This window comes from Falco cherrug, chromosome 12, assembly GCF_023634085.1.
Source record: "Falco cherrug isolate bFalChe1 chromosome 12, bFalChe1.pri, whole genome shotgun sequence".
NCBI classification, from domain to species: Eukaryota; Metazoa; Chordata; class Aves; order Falconiformes; family Falconidae; genus Falco; species Falco cherrug.
Window position 1 is genome coordinate 35,080,066 of NC_073708.1, and position 23,564 is coordinate 35,103,629.

The window sequence follows — 23,564 nt, forward strand, 5'->3', positions numbered from 1 at the left end:
AAGCTGCAAATTGCGGAGACGAGCAAACACCCCCCCATCAGATAAACCCCCGAATGAGACCTTCTAAATCCCACACTTGTAACAGAGGGAACTTGGTTGGTTTTTTGTGTTTAAAACTCAGATCCACCAGTCATCCATTTATTCATCCCATTATTTCTCCCCTGCAAACCCCTGAGCAGTCATGTTGCCCTTTAAAAAAATTTTTAATCACACTATTTTAATGCTTGAGCAGCATTATTTGAGAATCAAATAAAACAGGAAATGAGTGGGTGAACGAAAACCGTCTGCACGTACGGGTGGTCAGCGGAGATGGCCCCCAAGGAAACACCAGCCACAAAGAGAGCGGGAAAAGCAGGCGGGCAGGGCCGGGCCGGGCAGGGGGAGCCAGCTGCAGGCAGCAGAACTGAGCATCGAATGCCGCAATGCTGCTTCTCGAGGGACTGTAGATACCTTGCTTGAATGGTGTTTCAATGCACGGCTGCAGCTCACGTTCTCTTTGCTCTACTGCAGACTACCTGTGCCTTGTGCCACTGCCTCGGTGCCCGCTCCCCTACCGTGGCTGCAAAGTGCAGAGCAGCAGTGCCAAACCGTCGGCGAGGGAGCGGGGCCTTGGGCTGCAAGGGCCAGCTCACAGCCCACGGGGATTAACTCCACCATAAGGAGAAATCAGGTCACTATGCGCCTCGAAATGACTTGCCCGCTATTCACAGTCTGTAGAGGAACAGGGTGTTGAACATGGGCAGGACAAGGTGTAGCTGGTGACAGACTCACCTGGGACTGCTGTGCTGCTGCTTCGTTGAGCTTCGATGACCAAGTACACAGTAAAGAGTTTGTAAGAATGTCTATCTACACCAGGCTGGAAGACCTCCATAATGCATTAGTAGTGACACAGTCGACAATGGCATCAATAGGAGCAAAAAGAATGATAATACAGAACGGGAAAGCCAGTGAGTAGTGGGCATGCAACTGGGATTTCAGATATTACTGGAATTTATATTAGTTAGGGGAATCACAAACCTATTTAAAACATGCTTATCATACACAAACATGAAGTGCCATCTACTCCGTGGTTACACACTGGGGTTCATAGCGGTGCCACAGAGATATAATTCTGCCATACTGGAGCATGCCCATCTGCTCTGGTACGGAAATCTCATGGAAACACATGCTACGAAAATACAGCATATGGTTACCTTCACTCAAAAAACAGCGATGCTATAAAGCGAGCAGGAGCTCCATCCGTAGCCAATACAAAATATTTGGAGACAAAGCTGCTACAGCCCCAGTCTCCTTTCATTCAGTCAGAGCTTTCCAGAAAAGAAAAGCTGCAAGGTGTCTGCAGCGTGCGATGGACTGCCCACCAACACTCACGCGCCGAACAAGCCATGCTGCGTTTCCTAAGGACCAGCCCCGGAGCTGGCCCAAAGGCTGCAAAGACGCAGCAATCCTTACAATGCTAACATCCACCTTGGGCGGCGCGGGAAGGGCACAAGTTGAAAACTGTCTCAGACCTAGTTCTGGCTGGTCCGAGTTCATGCTCCACCTGAGATAATGTGACTGAGGTTCACAGGCATCACCATCATCAGAAGTTCAAGGCGTATTTACCTCTTTGTGCAAAGTATGCTGAGCCCCCTCTTGGTGCTGGGGTTCCTGCCTTCACCTGGCTCTGGGGGCCAACTGGAACTTTGGTCTGGGAGGGTGCTGCTTCTGGGGCAGCTTCACAGCATTTATTTTTACAGCAGTCCTGACAGGCCCCATTTGCGCTACCCAGTGCGGGGCAGGTCCAGCTGGCCAGGCAGCGGACATCCTGCCCCACATTGCCCCCGCTGCCCCACACTGCTGTGCTGGGCAGTGGGGACAGGAACCCACAAGTGTGCTGTGAGCCACTGACATTGGTCAAGAGCAAGAGCACCCAGGAAAAACAACTTAAATGACATTCACCATCTCTATGTGAACATACTCTTACCCCAGCATATACCATTCCCTGCCTCTGTTAAGCTCAGCTTCAGAGCCTTTCCTCTTTCACTGCTGGAATAAGGTTTTTTTAAGGGAGTGGCAGGAATTTTTTCACAGTTGCTTTCCACGCCAGGGTTGCTTTGCTAAATATCAGCTATGCTTTGCCACAGTAGTGACTGCTCTTAGCTTGTGTTCTCTGGTACTTCCATTCTCCAGCCACGCCCATCGCATCCTCATTACATTCAAGCGGTCCTGGAGATACACTTCACATACCATTTACTTTTTGAGAGTCCTGATGCCTTTGCAAGTTAATTAAAATGGAACTTCAAAGGCTTTTTGTAATAGATTATAGTATCTTTGGTTTCATGACATCTGTTAAAATTTACAACTAAGGATGCCATTTTTGGTGAAAAACGTGTTCTTTTATACCCAGTCCATTTATTTCTGTATTTATTTAGTGACAGAGCATCTCATTTATAAGAAACATGCAAAAGCAATCATTAATCATACTTTTGTCATAAAGCAGCTTTCTCAGCAGTCAACTAAAAATCCAGAGACAAGCTGCTCATATGTGGGTGTTCTGGGGACAGTTAACTAAACCTTGCCAACAAAGCTGATAGAGTCACCTCTTTTTTTCAAAGTCTAGCAGAGATTTGGTAGATGAAAACAAAGAACTGGCAAATTAGACACTGGAGTTATCTGGAAAGTATACAGCACTAAGAATGAGAAAGAAAAGTAAATCAAAAGCAGTCAGTGCGATCAGGATTTTCAGTGTATCAGAGCCATTTCAGGAAAAATTAAAAAGTGTTTTTATATCACTTAAACAGCTCATAGGCTGTTCCCTAGCAGCAATTTGATGCATTCCTACTCAAGTGGGAAAGAAGTGATCTCAGCCACAGACAGCCCCGTTTGACAATGTTCCTGTGCTCAAGGCCATGCTTATTTCAGCAGACAGGTATTGTCCAGCCCCTCCCACCTGCCGGTGCCTCTGCCCGGAGCCCCGTGTGAGCCCAGGGTACAGCACTGCCCTCTCCGGATTCCCCTGGGATGCTGCCACAGTGAAAGGTCAGCATTTTGTTAGGTTTCCCCTCATTTCTCCCTGCCACACCTAGCCCACATCAACAGACCTCCACTGACAGCATCAGTCCTTGGCATGAGATAACTCATCCTGTGTTCACTTGGGGATTTGAATTTGTAACATATCTCCCAGCACTGCCAAAGCACCACAACAGGGGAAAAGGAGAAGAAAAACACGAGATGCTGGTTTTGGCAGCTACAACAGGCCATAGTCTCTTCTTCACAAGGTCCCACCACGTTTGGAGCAGCCCACTCTCACAGCAGCAGAGAACAAGGCACCAGCACCAACAGAAAATTCACTCAGGCTGAACAGCTTCTTACAGTTGTTTGTCCTGGTTTTGCAGACAGTCTTGGCACTCTGCTATCAGAATAGCTGCAGAAAAGTTTTCATGCTTTTGTATGTAATTCCTTTTAAAGAAATATGTTCTGCCTTGTTCTATGCTGTAACCACAGTTTTTAAACACTGGCATCATCACTGAAAGCACAACATGCCTGTTCATTTGATTTCTGTTTTGCCTTAATTATCATTCCTAGCCACTGAAAAGGACTCTACACACGTAACAGTCTGTGCAAGTAAGTTGTGAGTAATCTGTACAGGAGTTAATTTCAGTACATCAGAATTCTAGACTCCTCTCTCTCTGGATATCAGCATTTTAAAGAACATCACTTTCTTCTGTTGGTGAGGACCTCCCAGCACTGTGCTGCCCCCACGGGCACCCCCAGGTCCCGCAGCCAGGGCCAGGTCTGGCACAGGCACTGATGGGCACAGTGGCGGGGGCTGCCAGGGACAGCTGGGACTGACCGTGCTCCTGCGGTTCTTTGCTCTTGGTCATACCCTCTACGCTTTGGGATGATCTCTTTGCACCCTCACCCCGTTTCTCGCAAGACGCTGTTCCTCCTGCCGCCACTTCCGGGGAGTGCGCTGTCCTGTGTCACCTGGGCTGAGAATTAACGTGTTTTGGCATTGCTACTTAGGCTGACATGGCTGGCCACTTTGAGATACAGGCATGAAGGTCATTACGTGCAAGTGATTAATGGACTAATGTCTTTCCTGAGTTCTTCTCTACGCTTTAATGAATACACTCAGTATTCAGCATGAACCTAGAGGGTATGCAGCTCAGCTGATAAAACCCATCTTGCAAAAATCAATGAAAGATTAAAAAAATAGTCTTAGCATGGTACATAGCAGCACTAGTCTGTAAAGTACCATCTTCTATCTGCAGGTTGCTGTTTACTAAACATTAATAAACAAGAAACAACTCTGAGTCTGCACTGTGCTGCAGCAAACTAGAAACTGTAACTGTCCTTGTCATTCATTGATTTAAAGGTAAAAGATCTCAACTAGTCCAAAATCCTCCATTATTGTGTTTTTTTTATTTTCTTAAATATTACCTCTGCCTTTTGGAGAATACAGACTTTGAAACACAAAAGCCAACTGACTTACAAGAGACTTGCAGAGAGTTGGGTGTCTGGGAAGTAGAACAAAGACTGCGCGGCAGTTCCGTAAGAACATTCTTCTAAAATGTGTGGTCAACAGCAGGGACTGCTCCTAATGCCCTTAGGATTTTGAGTGGACACCCTGGGGTCGGGGGGGAGCAAATCAAACCTTAGTCGTGGGTGGCTGTCTCAGATGACCAGCCTTTACCACTAGGTATGGACTTCTTGGTAAGTGCAGAGGAACAACCCAGAGCAGGTTGAAAAGAAACGTTATTCCCTGGTGGGTTTTGTGGCAAACTCTGCAGCAGGATTACCCAGTAGTAGCTGATGTGAGAGGACAACAGCAAAGTCACCTGTGAGGTTCCTGGGCTCTGGCAAGGCCCCAGTGGGGTAAGTCAGACCCTAACCAAGGCCATCCAGGGCAAGGGTGGAGGGAGAGCAGCTCCAGCTATCTTCCTGCCTGAGGTCTAACACCACCTTAATCACAGAACACAGTTCACATTGTGTGCATCTGTAATTGTCACTCCTCTTCATAAAAAGCTAAAAATATTAGCTGTGTTACAAGCAAACCTCTGAAAACCAGCAGAGATTCATGCTAGTGCTGTGAAAATGTCCTATAGCTCCCATCTTAAAAGGCTGTCTTCAACCTCTCACACTTGTGATTTCTGAACTTTTGTGCTTTTTAATTATGTCACAGTGAGAAAACAGCAAAGGCCATCTTAAAAAAAAAAAAAAGGTTTAAAACTGAAAATAGGTTAGATCACTGCTATTCTGAAGTACAAATATAGACAGTACCAGATTGCCTAGGCTATCTACACCACCTCCATGCATCACAAAGCTCAGATGGCCTCAAACTAGCCAGATCTAGCTGAAAAACATTACAAAAGCATAATTCTACTTTAGCTATTTTTTGCTAAACTGGCTGGGATATTCACAGGCTCAAATACTTTGAGCTCATTGTAGATAAGGGACTTTTTGCGTTATGACATGGTGTGATTTGATACATGACTTTCCTTGACTATCTTTCCACGCTCTGCACAACGCTGCAAAAGCAAGATATGCCGAGCAGCACAGAGCTACAGCAATTTTTTTTGGATCTCTCTAGTATACTACTGTGAAGTGAATTGTGACAACTTTTGAAGTAAAACACCCTCTTGTAGAAATAAAGCAGACCCCTAAAGAAGAAGGATGGTGGTATTACATTAGTTCAGTGTGGCACAATATTCTTTCCTAGAAAATGCCATTTAGTTGCTGTAGCATATTAGAGAAGACAGAAATCCAATAACATTCACACATTTCCATAATCTGTTGTGAAGTGCATATATCTAGTGATATCAGCATGGGTTAGAAACAAGTATCTCAACATCTGGAAGCGTGCTGGAAATGAACACTGCTGAATATGAAAGAGGATCGCTGTCAAACTACAACATAGGTCTTGATTCATTGTGATCTCAAACTTGTCAATATCTTCACATAAACGAGCGAGTATCCCAACCCTATCTTTTGTGTAACTCCTACAAAACTAACTCCCACTTGACACTTCCACATGACCCACTAGGTACAAAGGCCAGACATACAACCACGATCATTGCTCACTCCATCCACCGTCAGCAACCTGCTTCAGTCTCGGGTACATTGCATTTTTCTTATCATACATAACTTAAAACATTCCGTGACCTGTTGCATGCAACCAGAGTAAGGAATTAAGAAGGCTCTGTCTTTTGAGGTCTTTGCTGCTTTGTCCCTCATCTGCAACACTCTGAACCAGTGACCTTCCCTACAGGACTGCTTATATGCTTTCTCAAAGTGCTTCTTCAACAACCAAACATATCATCAGAAGAATTGCAATCCCCTAATGTAACTTGCTGGGGCAAAGAACCTTTCCTAGGGTAGTGCTCTGAGAGTGCCAAAAACCACAACAGCCTCTGCAGCGTCACCCAGTGTCGGATATTTTGGGTTTTGGTCTGCCCCAGTATCTTCAGCCCAAAGTAAAATTGTTGGGAATTAACGGCTTTCATTCAGTCTTCTTGTAAAATTAGCTTTTATCACACCTACCAAAGATGCCTCATGCTTTCGTAAATGCGGAAATGTGTCATTATGATGAGAAGCCTTGGTGAAAAGCCAGTCATTAAATGAAGTTAGTAGATCCACAAAATGCCACGGTGCAAGGCTGGCCAGGACATTCTTACCTTGACCTTCTTCCTTCATCAAAGTGCCTCTGGGGGCAGGGGGAACCATTCATGCCACAGTGTTTTGTAGAATCAAATCACCACTTCTGCAGTCTAGGGCAAAAAATATCTGAATCAAAGGGCATCTGTAGCAATAATATCTAATATGACAAGGCAAGTATGAACCAGGTCTAATAGCTAAAGACTTTTTGACTTTTTAAGATGTTCAATTGAACATTTAAAAGGTTTAGTCTCATAACAGGTCTAGAAAGCACCCTGGGGGCAGGCTTAAGTAACTACGCCATTAGGCAGTGAGCTGCAAATTGCCTATTAAGTCTGACTGAAACTGTAAAATTGCTTTTCACAATGCAAATTAATGTAAATAAGAACAATTGGTTACACATATCACAGACTATCAAATTGACGACAGATGATGCTTACCGTTTTTTCCCCCTGAATTAGCATTGCTTTAAAGTTAAATTTAGTGCGTGTTTAAGAGGTCTGGATGTTCCTATAATAAATTCTACCAATGCATTATAAACAGCATGCACATCGGGATGTATATCCTCTATTATATGAAATTTAAACCTCTTCTTAGGCGAGTCAGTGATAATTTCTTTCAAGCCTAATAGATACACCACCAAGCAAGCCATTTACTCAGCAACATATTCAGCCATACCTTAACCTCGTTCAGAAGAGTGAGATTATGAATCAGTTATAAAGCCGTTAGCGTGGAAGAAGAAAAGCTGTGCATTTCAAAAGCATCAACAAAATGATCAAAGACCCCGTGTCAGTCACTAGTGGGAGCAGCTGTGTGCAGTAGCTAACACCATCATTGCCAGGAGCTTTGACTGGGCATCAATTTTAAATTGGTTTCCCAAAGATGCAACACAACGTAAACCAGAAAGGCCCCCCTCTTTGACTCATCTTAGGTTAAACGGAGTCACCGTACACAGACACAACCAACCTAACTGCTTGGGAAGAACAAGGTCTGTGTCAAGTGATGACACTTTCAGTCTTGGTAGACTACTTCTATTCCACAAATTCATCTTTCAGGAAAGTTTCTGACAGCAAGGGGCAGAGGCGCTGCAGCAGTCAGAGCAGAGTCTTCCCATTTAGTGTGGGGGGGGTGTTCTTATCGGAGATTTCGCTTATCATTACTAATATTTGTTATCTGAAATTTTACATTCCTATCAGCTACAGAAATAACCATCAGAAGTTGATTACAGACTCTTGCATAAATCAGATATCGTGATAGCTCCCCAAGGATCACAGGCTACCTTGGTGAGGGAAGTACAGCTGTACATGAGGCATGGGTAGCCACAGCGCCTGGTGACAGCCGCCCGCAGCCCCATGAGCGCGGTGACGTGACGTGCCGGCCGTGGGGCCACCTGCTCAGCACAGCCCCGCACCGAGGCCGATGCTGCCCAGGCGTGCGGGGCTGGCCGAGCCAGAGGACGGACAAGGGCAGCAGATGGCCACTGCAGACCACCCTGGGGTCCCAGAGCCATGCCTTACTGCCCTGGAAAATAAGGCAGAGGCACCTCATAAAGGAAAGCTGAGACTGTCCTTTAGCAACACACTTCCAGGCTTGGGTTCTCAAGAAGAAAACAGCAGATGTCATGAGACCCGTGAGGAAAATCACCAGGGCTGGAAACTCAGCCCGTATCTTGCATGGCCACGGACCAGGGTGATGAACATCTTGATGCAGCAACTGCTGTAATTTCAAGCCATCTTCATCTCTTTTCTTCACTGTTGTGCTGCTGTTTTCAGCAGCATTTTCTTCTTTCTCTGTAATTTTAATTGTGGTGTTAAAGCATGGTATTTGGAAAGAGTCTGGTACAAGATGCATAGGTCAAATAAACACCATGTTTGCTTATCTTCCAGAGCAATAAATTTTAAGGAAAAAAATAATTAGCCACAAGCTGAGACTGTTTTCTTTCAGCCTTGGGGACCTTTCAGTGGCAGTCAGCTTTCTGTGCCTCGTTCTCATTAACATATTGATAGATATAGATTAATTAGACAAAAAGAACTTACACCAAATTTGAAAACACTGACCTATATTTTACTTATATGGTTGTTTTGGTGTCCTCTGGGGTTTGTTCAGGTCTTGCTGTGTTGGCTTTGCTGAATGCATTGGAATCTTTTTGTATCACATTACTCACTGTCTGGGACATAACATTAAAAGATTTTAATCCCTGGATCAGCCAAGCCGCCCTTCTTTTCCCATAACGTTATGGTTTAACTGGTATGTCACAGATAAAGGCTTCATTTAAATAAACTACAGCTCGCAAGCATTCAACAAGAAGATAAAATGGCATCGACTACGCTGTATTCAGCCTGCCCCCCTGCAGGGTCAGTCCCTGGAAAGGGCTGGAAGCTCGGTGGTGATGAGCAGCAGAAACCCACGCAAAGGGGCATGGGGGGATCCGAGCTACTCAGCCGCCAAGCTTCCCTATGGCCTTCCAGCAGCTTCCAAATGCCAGCATGCCCATCACCAGCTTCCACCTTGCCTCCAGTATGTCCTTCTCCTCTCCTGCATCTTCACGGTTTGATGGCTACAGAGCTACACCTTCAGCAGCCATCCCATCAGGCGCTGCTCCCGCTGCTCAGGGGAGCTCCATGTAGGTTGGGAAGGAGGTCCAGCACCGCCTGCCTCCCCCGTGGCCTCCAGCCCATCAGCGGCAGGTCTCAGCCAGCACCCGGTCTCCTGGCCCTGCCTGAGCAGCTGGGGTGGTGGCATCAGCCTGTTCAGGTTCCTGCAGCTCTCGCATGACTCGTGCTGGTACAAACAATGCTCCGAACAGCTTCTGCAGGGGATGAAAAACAGTCCTCTCTCCTTGCACGGTCATCCCATCCTCCCCCATGGAAAAATCAATAGCCCAGAAACTAAAAAATGTCTGGATCTGTTGTGTTTCCATTGTCCCAGGTCCCAGCTGCGATCTTCTTTACAGTCAAGCAGTAATTTGATGGAAGCTGTTGTTGTACCCTCTATCTGAATATATTTCTTTGATAACAGTGTTCAGCACGTGCACCTGGCCTGAAAACTTGTATTACCCGACAACAAAGTATAAAACGAATTCTGAAAGCCACCAAATTTGAATGTTAAAAGGCTGTTTTCTAAGCATCGTGGCATTCCCTGTAAATCACTAATGGCAAAATGAAAGACTTTATGATACTGTTACTAACAGACAAAGTTAATTATTACAATTTTTGAAATGCTGGAAACAGGATACCTACGCATATAAAAACATAGTGATTTATTTTAATGCATTTTATAAGTAAATTCTTAACAGATGGATGGAGCACCAGAAGGGTAACACAAGGGAGTCAGCAGGTGGACAGAGAAGCCAAGAACAGACTGGCACTGATCAGATTATCAAATCCAAATACCTTGAGACAAGCACAAGCTGCCCACGAAATAGGCTGGCGCTGACCAGATGAACAAGCAAAAATAGCAGGGAACAGCAGACCTTTCGCAGCTTCCATTTCCAGACCCAGGGCTCCTTCCTGGGGGCTACTACACTGCCACAGAGACTTCCAACAGCCATGTCCCACATGCCCAAGGCTGATGAGGCTGCACGATTGGAGACAAAGTACTGTAGGTTCCCAGGACTGGTGGCAGGAATTCGCTGCCTCGCACATACGCGTGAGCACATGCCCAGTCTCTTTGGCACTATCCTATACACACACATACACAAGTGTTTTGAGAGCTCCCCATTGTTAATGTGTCCTTATATATTTGTTCTTGCCAGAGCAAATCAAAACAATCAGGCTGTCATTCAGCTGCTACAAATAATCCTTCTCACTTTGCCCAAATAAAGAACCAGTTTTTAGAACAATTATAGAGCTAATGTTGAGATATGCCTTTGTCTTCTCCTGCTTTCTGATGTTACCTGTCCTGTTTCAACCTCATGTTGACTTCTCCAGCTGTCCATCCCTGGCATGCAGCTCTCACCTAGGTCCAGCTGTCACTCCAGAGGTGGGCCTTCACCAAAGTCCATACCAGCATCACCACAGGAAGGTACTTTCACTTAGGGCTGAAGGGCTGGCCAGGACACAGTTCTTAACTCCTGGCCAGCTGAACAATTTGAAGTATACTCCTGACCTTCAGCTTCCACTCAGAACAACCAACTTCGGCACGTTTAGGTAAGGTTATTCCATGTACACATTTTGCCACAATTAGTAACAGGTCTCTTCACCACTTTTATTGCCTTATCATCCTATTTCCCTAGTGAAAAAAATAACTTCCTTGTAATACTATCTTTAAAAAATGAGGGAATACTAACTCTGGCTCCAGACCAGCAGAGCTCTCGCCCACACACCTAGCCCGGGTCATGGATGCTGGCCCATTGGACTCAGGGAGGGATTCCATGTGCATAAGGCACAGCAACAGCCTTACTGAGAAACAGAGAGACAGAAACATCACAGCATTAAGTGCTCAAAATAACGAGACTCAAAACCTGCAGAAGAAATCAATCTTTCTGGGTCTCTTCTGCTACAATGATCATAGGTGTTGATGTAACAGTTACAAAAAATCCCTCTCCATAAAAACTTGTAATATGTATGTCAGTAGTATCTTTTAACAAGATCATCCTGAGGAACGGTCAATGTTGCCATTCCACTTGTTACTTCACATCTTTATATATTTCTCTTGACAGGCCCTTAACAGTTGAAAAGATTGTACATGATGTTTTAGAGGAAGGGGAGCTCTGACTGGCAAAACCAGAATCCTAACCATAACTAAGGTTAGGTTTCTTTCTCTTATCCTTATAGAATTAGGAAAATAATTACCTACTCAGAACATATTTTCAGAGATTACTATATCCATGTTACACATCTGCAAAAAGTCAAGGAGTTAAGCTTGTCAGAAGAGAGGTAAGAGCCTTGCATATTAAAATATAACTGAAACAATCTTTTGCTATCCTATAAACATTTCCTGGACTAAATCCCACCTGGTCCCTTGCTGTTCTGAAAGCAGTTGCACAGTTTAATAACATCTAGATAGGATTACTGTAATTCCTTGTTTGCACTTCTGCCAGCATTGCCATTGCAGAAGCTGCGTTTTGTGCTCCATGCCGCAGCCTAAGAGCGGGGCCATCATGAGGCTTCGCTACCAGATCCTCCCCTCACTGCAGAACAACGTTCCTCTCAAGCTTTCCAGACAGAAAGAGGCTTGAGAATAGATTACTGAAGTTAATTTTTAGCTACACACTAAGATCATTAAGGTCTCATCTTGTAGTCCAAGGAGAATCATTAAATACAAGTGAAGTCAGCTAAAGACCGAGTGCCTTGTTTCATTAGTACTTAACTATTGTTCACCATAAATCTCGAATGAGGTATTTTGGACAGTGTGCTTTACCCTTCTGTTTTGCAGATTTACTGCTTTCCTGTGGCTCCTTCTCCCAGACCTTCTTTCCTGTGTTTGCTTTATTTTACTTTTTAACAGAAAAACTTGCCTCAGGCACTTGCAATGTAATTTTCAGCCACAATCTATTTAATACTTTACATGTGATTCTGCCAACGTTCTTCGAGTGACGATGCAAATAAATAAGCCAGCACCTTTTCACGGCTGCTGTAAAGACTGATTTTTCCCCTTGGCCGAGTTTTCTACACATTTGTGTATTGACTTAATTCTCAGTGATCAAATCACATATTGGCTTCTGGATACAGCACTGATACATGTAAACTGGGATGTGCCTAACAAGCCAAAATACTGCTAGTCAAGATTTCCAAAAATGACTGATTGCTTTGTGTGGTCAGCTTGCAACTTTTTCAGCATGTAGTTTCTCAGTTTTTTTGGTGGGGTTTGTTTGTTGGTTGGTTGGTTTTCAAAGAGGGTCCCCCGTGGAGAGTCAGCCAAGTCACGACAATCACACCAATATGGCTACAAGCCGTGCTCACTTTATTAAACAAACAGGTTATATTTATAACTTAAACCAACCGCCCACCCGACTTTACACACAGGTGATTGGATAAAAGTCTCTGGCCACGTGGGCGTCCGTGTCGCTGATCGGTGGGCATGCTGCAGGCATCCGACCAGAGTGTGCCGAGGAGAGTGTGCTGATTTCGCGGTTCCCAGGACTTGCTCTGCACCTGGCTTCTTGTTTGTGCATAGCTTGTTTTCTTTCTCACCCTCCTTGTTCCCAGGACAATTTAAAGTTGCTCTGCAGCTTCAACTAACAGGCCTGGGTTGTCCGACCTGAACAATGGTAACATATGTCCTCGGTCCTTTAAAAATGCCTCCACAGGTTTTGGGGTTGTTTTTTTTTGGAAATGTAGGCCCTCAAAATAACTATTCCTTTCAAAAAATTCTAGCTGCGTGCTTTGTTCAAGCAGTGTTCCCATGAAATACAAAACATGGAACACAAGCAAGTGCTTCTGCCAGCCTTGACATAAAACATTTAAAAGACAACAGCAGATACAGTGAAGCTGTTAAGAACCAACAGGTCTTTCAGCATCCAGGCCACACAGAAGTGTCCAGCACACGTAGACTTCCATTGCAAACAGTCTCGGTAGTTGTGGCAATCATGCTGGTGAAAGGATGCAAAAGGAGGCAAGATTCGCAGGGAGGAAAAACGTATTTTAGTAAGTCAACGAATAGTTGACTTCTGGAAGAGCTGGAAAAAAAATACACACAGCTCCTACCTGAAAACTGAAACAGAGGCTGTAAATGTTATCCATTGTCACCATTTGTAGGAAAACTGGAAGTTCTAATGAAGACTTGGGTCAGTATCACTCTGCCATTAATATCTATAGGCAAACGGAAGCCTTGTGTTGCTTTACTCCTGTTTACCTGTTTTAATAGCACTCAGCTGAAACATTCAAAACCTAGTTAATATCCAAACACCAGGTATTTTGCTGCCTGACTTTTACCAGTGAACTGAGAAACCAAAGCTTAATCTACCAGAAAGCCTGAGGCAAAAAAAGAGCACTTTGCTGTCCTCATCCTCAGGGTCATAACAGGATCAGGTCCCAGACGTGCAGCCATGCTACAGCCAGTGCTCACCAGCCACACATCTACCACATTAAATGGTATTATCCAAGCCTAAGTTTATCAATACCAGCTTAACTTCGCACTGAGGATTCGTTCTTGGATTATACCCACCTAACTAATTAAGATTACAGTCCAGCCAGACAACGTGGATGCGCGTGGTGAGGAGAAAATAACTCCTCAGACACCGCGGCCACACTTCTAATCTCTTAGCCAAGACCTTCCATGTCCTTTGATGTCTGGTGGAAATAAGCACAAGACACAATGTAATTCTGCTAGTGCAAATACATCTGTCATATCGTGTTAAACAGCATTTTTCTTTTTGGAACTTGGTTTCTATTTCTTTTGAGATCCCCAGCAAGTGAGATTCCTGGCAGCTATTGTCGCTCTGTTGAAGCACAGAGAGCCCCCCCAGCCCGCGCCCAGCCGAGGACTTGTTAATAAGCCTTTGATGAGTGAAAGTCAGCAACATCTGTGCTGCGCCTGCCCTGGGCGCTGAGCTGCTGCGCCAGCTCCAGCGGGTCGTGCTGGCCAGGGCTCCGCAGCCACTGTCAAACCACACTTGGAACAGCACGTGGCTGCATCAGAGGGAGAGACGGCCAAGCGCTGGAGCTGCCTGGCACCTTTCTAATTACACAATGAGCTTACATTTCAGTTTAATAAGCTGACGTATTAAAACCGAAGCTTTTCACAAGAATGACTGCTCAGAGAGAGGTGGTGACAGAGGACTGCCGCTTGGCCTCCCGAGGAAGAGGAGGGAACCCAACAGCGCGGGCATCGCCTGGGATGGGGGAAGCTGGCCGCAGGCCTGGCACTGGACCTCTGCAGCTGGGGTGAGCCGCTGAGCAAGAAGGCTGCAGAGTCAGTCAGTGTCTCTCAGTCGCAGTTAATCATACAGATGATGGGAATTGCATAACTCTGCAAACATGTAATTAGAGTCTCTGTCTGGAATAAAGTTCAGAATCGGGATATAAAATCGTTTCAGAATAAAGAACTGCATCTAGGTTTTCTTCATCCCCAAAGATGCTCTAGTGGAAAGCCTGCTCCAGCTTTCTTCCCTCTTCCTTCCCCTTTGCAAGGTGTCCAAGGCCTCACTACTCCAAGGCTGAACAGACACGAATCTCACAATCCCAAGCAGCGTTAAAGTTCTATTCTCAATTCTTCCTTTTAAGCCCTGGCTTTAATTTGCCAGCATGGCATTTCACAGATGGTGGGAATGGATTGCTGTGTTCGAGTCTGCAGGCACCATGTTCACAATGCTTGTATCCCAAGGACAGCAGAAGCATGGTGACTGTTCGAAAAGCCTCACTAGAGATCCAGGGGAAAAGGTGTGACCAGAGACTACAGGCAGAAGCACGGACAACCTGAGCTCTGGCATCTGATGAAATCAAAATCGTTCCCCAGCAGCTTGTTGCCTAGACAAAACAAGGCACTGATCCAGTGTTTGACCTTACACCTTTTAAAGCACCAGAGTAGTTACATTAAGTGTGTACTTAAGTGTTTTGCTGGAGCAGCCCTTCCCAGGCTCATCTCTCTGTGGCTCCAAGCACATGGTCAGGTAATACCCAGGTAAAGCAGCAACCTCAGTCAGGGCTCAGGAACAGTGACAAAAAATAGCATTCAGCTTGCATGCAGCACAGGGCAAGCTAGATGGCATAAAGTGAAACGTTAATCAGTTGTGCTAGATAAGATGCCAGGAGAAAAGTTGACCCTGGCACATGTGCTGGACTTGCAGTGAAGCAGGGAACGCTTGCAGGAGGGCTGGAACATGCATCTTGTGAGATGACAGGCCTGTCACTCCTTCCAGCCTTAGAGATGTATCTGCTGGGAATACCACCAGGGATGCCATTAATGGATTGGAGTTAAACATGTTAATAATGGACACGCTAGGGAATCGCCCCCTACCAAAAAAAAGAAAGAAAAAATAAAACAGACAAAACCTCTGTAAGACTGTAATGGGCCAAAGTACACCAAAAATCAGCATGAAAGCAATTTCCACATACACACTGTCACTGCACCTCCTCTGCGTTTTGCAACAGAGCATTTAAAAGGTCAAATAAAAAGACTTTGTTTGCAATGTAAAAGTCAATGGCTTGAAAACATGTTACACAGTAATCTGCCGGCACCGAGTGGTGCCTCTTCCGAGCTGCCTTGCCATGCTGATTGCAATGCAATTTACACAGCTGGGCAGGCCCACAGGTGGCCAAAGCATGGCAGGCAGGTGGCTGCCTGTTAAGAGAGTGAAGGATTATGCAAAAGAGAGGACATTTCCCAGGGAACGAGATTTCATCTCCTGTTAACACCAGTGACCACCTAAAGCAGGTGCCCATAAATACAGGGGGGCATAAATGCAGGTTTCAGTGTAACATGGGACACTCACAGCAACCACCTAATCATGGCAATGATTTGACAAGCGCCTTCTGCATAAAGAGAGCCACAAGCCCCCCCAAACTTTAAAAATCCCTCCAGCTGGTGAAAGTGGAACATCTTTTAAAAGGTCTTTGCTGGCACATGCTGAATACAAGCTGCAGAGAAGTGCAGAGTCAGGTTTTACTGCTGCTAAACCAGCACCCCAGCAGCATCATGGAGGAACATCTGGATCAGAAGGCAACCCAGAGTCTTGACTGTTAGGGTCATCTGAATTCCTCTTCCTTATTTCTCTACGTGCCTACCAAGACACCTGTTAGGCTAGCTACCACAGCATTTTACAGATACCAAGGAAACTCTATCCCCTCACTTAGTCCAGAGTTGCAGCATGCCTGTAATTAGGTAGGACAAGAACAGACGGAAGGGAGAAGCTAAACCTGCTGGCTAAGTTTATCTGCAAGCCATCAGTGGCAGACTGCCACTCCACAGCCTCACAGTTCTCTCCTTTCTTATGTCCTGTCACTCCTATCTGATACAGAGCATTTAAACACTACAGAAAAATCTAGACCAGATAAATATACCTGCCTGCTTAGTCACCATCAACAAAGATTCCTCAGGTTCATCAGACAGCAATATCAGACAATATCTTAGCATAATCCACAAACTTATAACAAAGATTTAATATTATCTGTGTACAAATGAGTCCAGTAAAATAAAAGAAAGGCTAACAGCCACCTGTTTCATGACAGAAATTTCCATAAATGTCATGAAATTTTATGCTCTCATAAAACAGTGCAATGGAAAAAAAAACCCTTCCATTATTTCACTACAAGGGGCAAAAGCTTTCATGGTACTTGCCAGGACTTGTTCAGAGAAACACAAAAATAAGCACAGAGAAACATATTGAGAAAAAGGACAAGGCAGTAAAATTACCCAGAAAGCAGGCTGATAATTGAGGCTTACCAGCATGTCTTTGCATGACGGTGCTCTCATGTCACAGTTTTTGATTGCAGGATTTCTGGGACACAGACTGTGTCGTCCTCCCCTCTAATAATGATTTGCAGTTTTTACCACCAAATTTATCCCAGCCTGAGCAAGAGTCTGAATCACACCTGTGAGGAGGAAGAAAACAACAGTAATGCATTTCTTTTGTAAATAAACTGAAGCCAAGCTGGGGCACAGTGAGGATGGAAACCCAGTCAACTGTCCACTTCATCCTAGTAATAATTTTGACACAAATACTGGCACAACCATAGTCCAGATTACTCACCTTCTTTTCTATTCATCAGTTTATGGATTGCTGTGCATATGTCAGCTCCTGAAAAAAACAGGAGAATAGCACTGCAAGATACAAAAATATCAGTGTTTTGTCCCCATGTTCTGCATTGCTTGGAAATCTTCTGTTGAAAATTTTCTGCTCACACGTAATTTATATGAACGATGGGAAGTATGCAAAGTTTGAAAAAACTAAGCTGCAGAAAAATAAAAATTAATCAAAACTCAGTAACAACAAAGTATCCTATTTTGAACATATATATATTCAAAAGAGCACATTAATTTTTCATTTCAATGTTATTTTTAAACTTCATTTCTCAACTGTCTCAACCACTCCGTTCTCATTCTGCTGCGCTCTGGCAGTGCCAGCTGCCCTGGCACCTTTGCTGCATGGCTGCCGGCACCACAAAGCTCTCTTCAGCTTGTTCGTGTCTGCCAACCCCAAGTCATTTCAGCCAAATATTTCTAGTAACAGTCCCTCTCATCAACATCACAAAATCAGAAATGTGACGTGCTCTCCGTTAGGGTTTTGTCCATTTTAAAAACTCTATGCACGGCAGAAGAAAAGAAGTCTTCCTGCAGACTGGTCACCTGGATGTTTGCGATGGGTTATTGCTGCCCAGCGACAGCAGAAGCCTACAGAAGCTTCCAAGTTGTCTGCAAATATTAAGGACGGTCCCCAACAGGATAGATTAATGGGGGTGATGCAAGAAAAAACATTAGGGGACGCAACATAAATGCAACAGCCATGAGTTATGCGTTTACCTTGTTAATGTAAGTAGCATGTATTGTGTGCCTAGGCTATTGGTATTAAAAAAAAAAAAAAAGTGTATACATGCCAGGTATCTGCAAGGCTGTGTGTAATACATCCTTTGAAGCACACTTGCTAACATGAGGTTTTACTGCCTCGTCTTTGGTAAACTTCTTGACTAGAGGTGCTTCCAGAAACAAACAAACAGAACAACTCCAGCTTGTTAGTCTCAACACTTTACTTAAATTCCTGGTGAGAGATCTGTTGCCCCCAATTCCCTGAGGTTCATCAAAATTAGTTCCCACAGTGAATTACTGAAGGAGGGCCAAGGGAACAGCCCGTCCTACCCGACAGGTCAGTGGGTGGCATCACACGTTTCAAAACCCTTCTGCGTACTTTGGAATTTAAAATCATGTGCAGCAAATATCTGGCAACTTTTGACATGGCCAAGAAGGGAAGCGGACAAGTAGCAAATTCACTGTACACAAGCAACTGCAATGTGTTTCAGATCTTATGCAATATTTAAATCCCAACTCCCAGGATGCAGTGTCCTGTATCAGTACTAATGACTAAAACTATTGAAAGTCATTAAAGAACTTACTAATCAGTCTCTTAATTGAGGCTATCTGCTTCCCATTACACAGAGACAAATTAAGCAGGTTAAAACGGTTCCCAGCAAACATCTGTTGAAGCAACCCAAAATTAATGATAAATAAAACTAAGTTCCCTTTGTGGTTGATTCTTCTCCCATCTGTACCTATAAACATGCTATCAGTACTCATCAATCCAAAACAACTTTGAAGTACCTTCCCATCCTCTCGCAACATCTTCCCACTAGCCTCTTAATCAATGGTGAACACGAACTGCAACACTCTTTTCCCCACTTGAACATGTTCACTTGCCCACTTGCAGCCACCGCGGTGCCGCCTACACCTGGCAGCGCAGCGCGCTGAGCCGTGCCAGCACCATCCGTCAGCCCACTCCTGCCTGCGTGCCCTCTGCAGGGCAGCACACCGGTGCCCGTCCCCTCGGCCCAGAGCTGAAAAGAGACAGAGGGTGCGGAGCCGCAACAACGCAGTGGGTAGGGAACTGCATTTCAGTGTCACCACGGTGGCGCAGATGACGTGCCACGCTGTGGATAGCCCAGCAGTCACCCGTGCTGCTCCTTGCCCAGGCAGTACCTAGCAACACAGGTGCTGGACTCTGCACTTGCCAGGTAGCTAGTAGCAGCCAATATTTTTTTTTAAAAATAAAGTAGTGAAATCCCAATACTAGACCCACTGAGAAAGTGCTAGTAACTATCCACATTGCCTGCTCAAATGCTAATTGGTACATTGGAGAAATAGATGTAGTACACCATCTGGGCAGATCTCCAGAGCCATTTTCGAGAAAGGTATGTTCAGCACTGCACGTACTGGGCAAGGCTCTTCCTCCACCTCAGCGCTACCAGCACCGTTCAATATAGCGCACAGCATGCTCTGCGCATTGGCTGGTGCCCGAGCAGATAACCGTGATCTTCCTTCCCCCAGGGGCAGCTATCTCCAGACGTCAGTAAATTAGAGAGTCTCCTTGACACTGATAGACAAGTTGTCATGGAGCTATTTTTCTCTTTAACAGAGCTGCAGAGAGCTCTGCCTGCATGTCTGGCTCATGATAAATGGCCCAAGGTATTCATTTGCTCACTTGCTTATTGCATTGTCCACTAATACCTTTGCTCCAAGTACTCACATTGCTGTTGCTGCATGGTGCCTGGCTCCCACACTCCCCCACAGGCAGCAGCTATTTTGACAGTAAGAGATTTTAAAGGGTGTTAAGATCAAAGACCTTCTGCAACAGCTTCTTGGTCTAGCAAAGTGCAACACCAACAACGTTCCCCAGGCCAGGAGGAACCTCTCCAGACCTCACCGAGCACCAGGCGTGTGACAGCTCTCATTCCCCTGCAGTGCTCCCCTCTTCCCCAGCTCTGAACATGGCACAGAGCTGGTCCGGGCAGCTGGCCGAGGCTGATCAGTACCAGGAGATGAACGATCCACTGGGGAAACTACCCTTGCCATCCGTCATGCCGGTATTGAAAAGCCTGACTTCTGAGGGGTCTGGGGTATAAATACATACTCATAACCACCTGGATGGATTTTCAAACTAGCTAGATGTCCAGCTGAAATCGAAGTTGATGAAAATACTGGTATTAATAAGAATTAAGCATATTTCCAGAAAAAGTAAGCTTTGAGAAAATCCTAGTGGGCACCTAGCTGCCTCTTTAGGCACCATTACCTTTTAAATAGTGTCCCTCAGTGACAAGAAACGTCTGCCTTTGTTTAACACGCCCATACAAAAGCTCAGATAAAATTCCACAGAAGATGGCTAGGGAAAAGCTGCATTCGCAATTGAGTTGCTTTAGTGAATACAAGCAAATGAACTTGGAAGGTCACTGACATCTCTTGGCTGCCAGCCCACAGCCTGGTTTCGGAGCAGCGGATGCAAGCAGCCCAGGCACTGTGCACATGGTGGCCCACAAATGCCGGCCAGAGCTCCCCTCTGCCGAATGAGATGTACTGTACACATAGACTGGTAAATTGGGAATCTTATGGTTAGTTATTGCTGAAACAAGGTCATTTGAATCGCTCATCTATTACAGAACTTTGGCATTTACATTTTAATAACAATTTTCACCTTCCTTTCATGTTTTACATGTGCAGATGGATTTGACACATGCTACCAAGCGCTTCTTTGTGAATCTACATTTTTGGGATTTTTTTCCTTTCCAAACAAGAAAGCTGTTCTACGAAATCTAATGCACAAGTTGTCTGTCCTCCAGCTTCATCAATGCCAAGTTTCTAAGCAAGAGCCATCAGGAAGCTTTCAACCATATACATTCCAGACAGAGCTTTTACATATGAAATGCAACAAAAAGCCCACCGATGCCCCAGAACCAGCAGGGAGAGGCAAGTTTGCAGGCACAGACGACAGCACTGGCATCCGTAGGACCTTGCTGATTATCATGGATGCAAGAAAAAGCAGGAATCTAAAATCTGAACTGCAGCTGTGCAGCAGGACCAAGGCAAGGCGGGGAGAGCAGTCCTGGTGAGAGCACACTAAGAGCTTCCTTTAATCGTATATCCTCAGCAGCAGAGACACGAGTTAATACTGGCTAGGCACAGACCCATCCCAATGGTCCTTCTCAAACCAGAGATTTCACGTCAGAGACCTCCCAATGAAAGAAACCTGCATCTAGCACCTTGGCATCTGAACTCAGAAATTACCATTTTCAATTATTGCCTTACCTCAACAAACATGGCAATTCACAGGGGACAAGAGGATTTGCAAAACCAACCTCAGCTCTTACAAACTGAACTCAGCAAATCCAAGTTAGAAAAATCCTCTGCAACCTTGCATAAACACACCTTCAAGCTGGCACTCAAACTGCACTGAGCTAGCTCGTGCTTTTTCATCCTGGGAGAACAGAGGCAAGTGCATGGAAAACACGAGGGGTTTTTTTACGGTTGTATCACTGCTCTGGAAAGCTTACCCAGGAATCCATTATTAATGTTCAGATGATGGTTTGGACAGTTAACAGCGTTGACCCAAGGATGCAGACATGTGGCTTTCTGCAGAGAAAAGCAGACCAAACCCTGGAGGTCTGCCGCATAAATGCTCTGAGCACCCAAAGTCTCAGACTGAAGATATGTAAGGAACAGTGTTTTGGAAGCATTGCATGACCCCACTTCACAAACCAGAGTCACAAAAATAAAGAAGGAAATACATTTTTCTTTTCTTTTGATCTACTGCTGGCAGACTACTAGACTGAATTCATACTGCTGGTTGTGTCACACCCTCCTTCTCCTCTTCCTACATCTTTCATGTGCAAGCAGGCATATTAACTCAAACGTATCTCAGAGACATCCCAGCTTTTTCTGCACAGCTGAGACACAAAATTTCCTAAAGAAAGAAGCTGCTAGGGCATATAAAGCAGGTCAAAATAGTAAGACAAAAAAACTTAAGTGGCAGAAATTCTCTAGTTAGAGTTGCTGCTGGGTCTTATGCTGCCTCCACATCTTGAGAGTTTTGTATTATCATATTTTATAGAATATTGGATGAAAGGTGTCATCAGGAAAAATGGTGAGGAACATGAGAATAACACCAGAAAAGAAGAAAAGCAGGTAAGTTATCATCAGAAAACCTAGCCAGTTACAGATTTAAAGGATAATCCTAGTTTAATTTCTGTTCTCCAGACTCACAGGTCCCAAACAGACCCTGGTAATCAGCCTGTGAATGTACACCCTTTGGAAGGTTTTGCAGAGCTAGCAATTATCATAAAATGGCATTTTAAATGTTTTCTACTCCTAATTGTCCATATCACCACCCGCTATAACAAGGGCGCTGCACAAAGTTTTTCAGAAGGAAGCTGCTTCATGCACCTCTGGCTGGAGACAGTCTATACTGAACTCTGACCCCTTCGGATGGGATAAATTAGCAAGGCTCATGCAAAAAAAAATTACTCTTTCTTCTGATTCTGCACCATCTGGCTCCACACACAGCTACGAGCACTAGATCAGACTAAGTATCTGACATGAGCTCACAAAGAGCAGGAAAAGATTTGATTGTTAGGTTTTCCAGAAAAAAGATGAAAAAATGTTTGAAAAAACTTGGCTCCAAATTTATCCAGGACATGGTTTTTCAGCCTTCAGAGTGAAAATGCATGAGATGGAAATAGTCTGGTTCAGCCCCAGCACAACACAAAAGCTGTCCCGCCTAGCACAGAAAGGCAAAAGGGGATTTTGACTCCTTGCAGCCATCCCATTGGTATGAAATTGGCAGCCATGATATAATTGTATCCAACGCTTTTGATGGTTGAAAAAAGTTAATTAGAACTTCTGAAACAATGAGACATCCAATTTTTCAAATATGATTCATCCTGTGTCTGAACTAGTCTCCTGAGGGTCATTCTCATAGTAAATTAATCTTTCTAATGTCAGACATAAATTATCAGCAGTGACACCATGACCACGGTGTCAGCAGCAGCAATGGCCTTGCTGCAGACAGGCATGGTAGTGACACTGATGATATCGAGGCTGACAATGTAAAAAATTAGCTTACAATTAAAATAACTCCAATGACATCAAATGCAAAAGAGGCTCATTCAGACCTTGACCAAGCCTGCCTCTAGTTGCAAGCTCTGTTTCTTCAATTTTCCCATCCGGAGATGATGGGGCTAACACCACTAGCCTTCTCTGTACAGTGCTTGAGTGGTGCTGTCAAAAAGTGCCAGACACCTTGACAAAAGCCACCTATTCCTGCTGCTCCTAGTCAGTGGAGAGACAAAAGCTCCAATGACTGTTGCTGGGACCTTTTAGGGAGGGAGGAGATGGATGGGTAACAAACCAGCTGATACATCCCTGTTGGACATGCACTGATCATATTGCCTTCTAGTCACTCAGACATGGACATGAGCCTTAACAATTAATCAGAGTCACAGTATGGTTTGCATTGGAAGAAACCTTCAGGATCACCCAGTTCCAACCCCCTGCCACGGGCAGGAGCA

General features: G+C 44.8%; 1 protein-coding gene across 28 annotated transcripts in view; it reads right to left on the reverse strand.

Moving 5' to 3' along the window:
* LOC129737165 (uncharacterized) overlaps positions 1 to 23,564 on the reverse strand; it is a 92,430-nt gene that overhangs the window by 28,239 nt on the left and 40,627 nt on the right. For 16 of the 28 annotated variants that reach the window (XR_008734685.1, XR_008734682.1, XR_008734690.1 and 13 more), the window contains 3 exons: positions 17,270 to 17,317; positions 16,963 to 17,111; positions 6,660 to 6,752 (listed from right to left, as the gene is read on the reverse strand). Coding sequence is in view for 2 of the 28 variants with exons in the window: in XM_055724310.1 (XP_055580285.1) it covers positions 16,963 to 16,992 (30 nt within the window). In the remaining 26 variants the exon portion in view is untranslated. The other 12 variants (XR_008734692.1, XR_008734680.1, XM_055724310.1 and 9 more) reach the window with 8 other exon arrangements.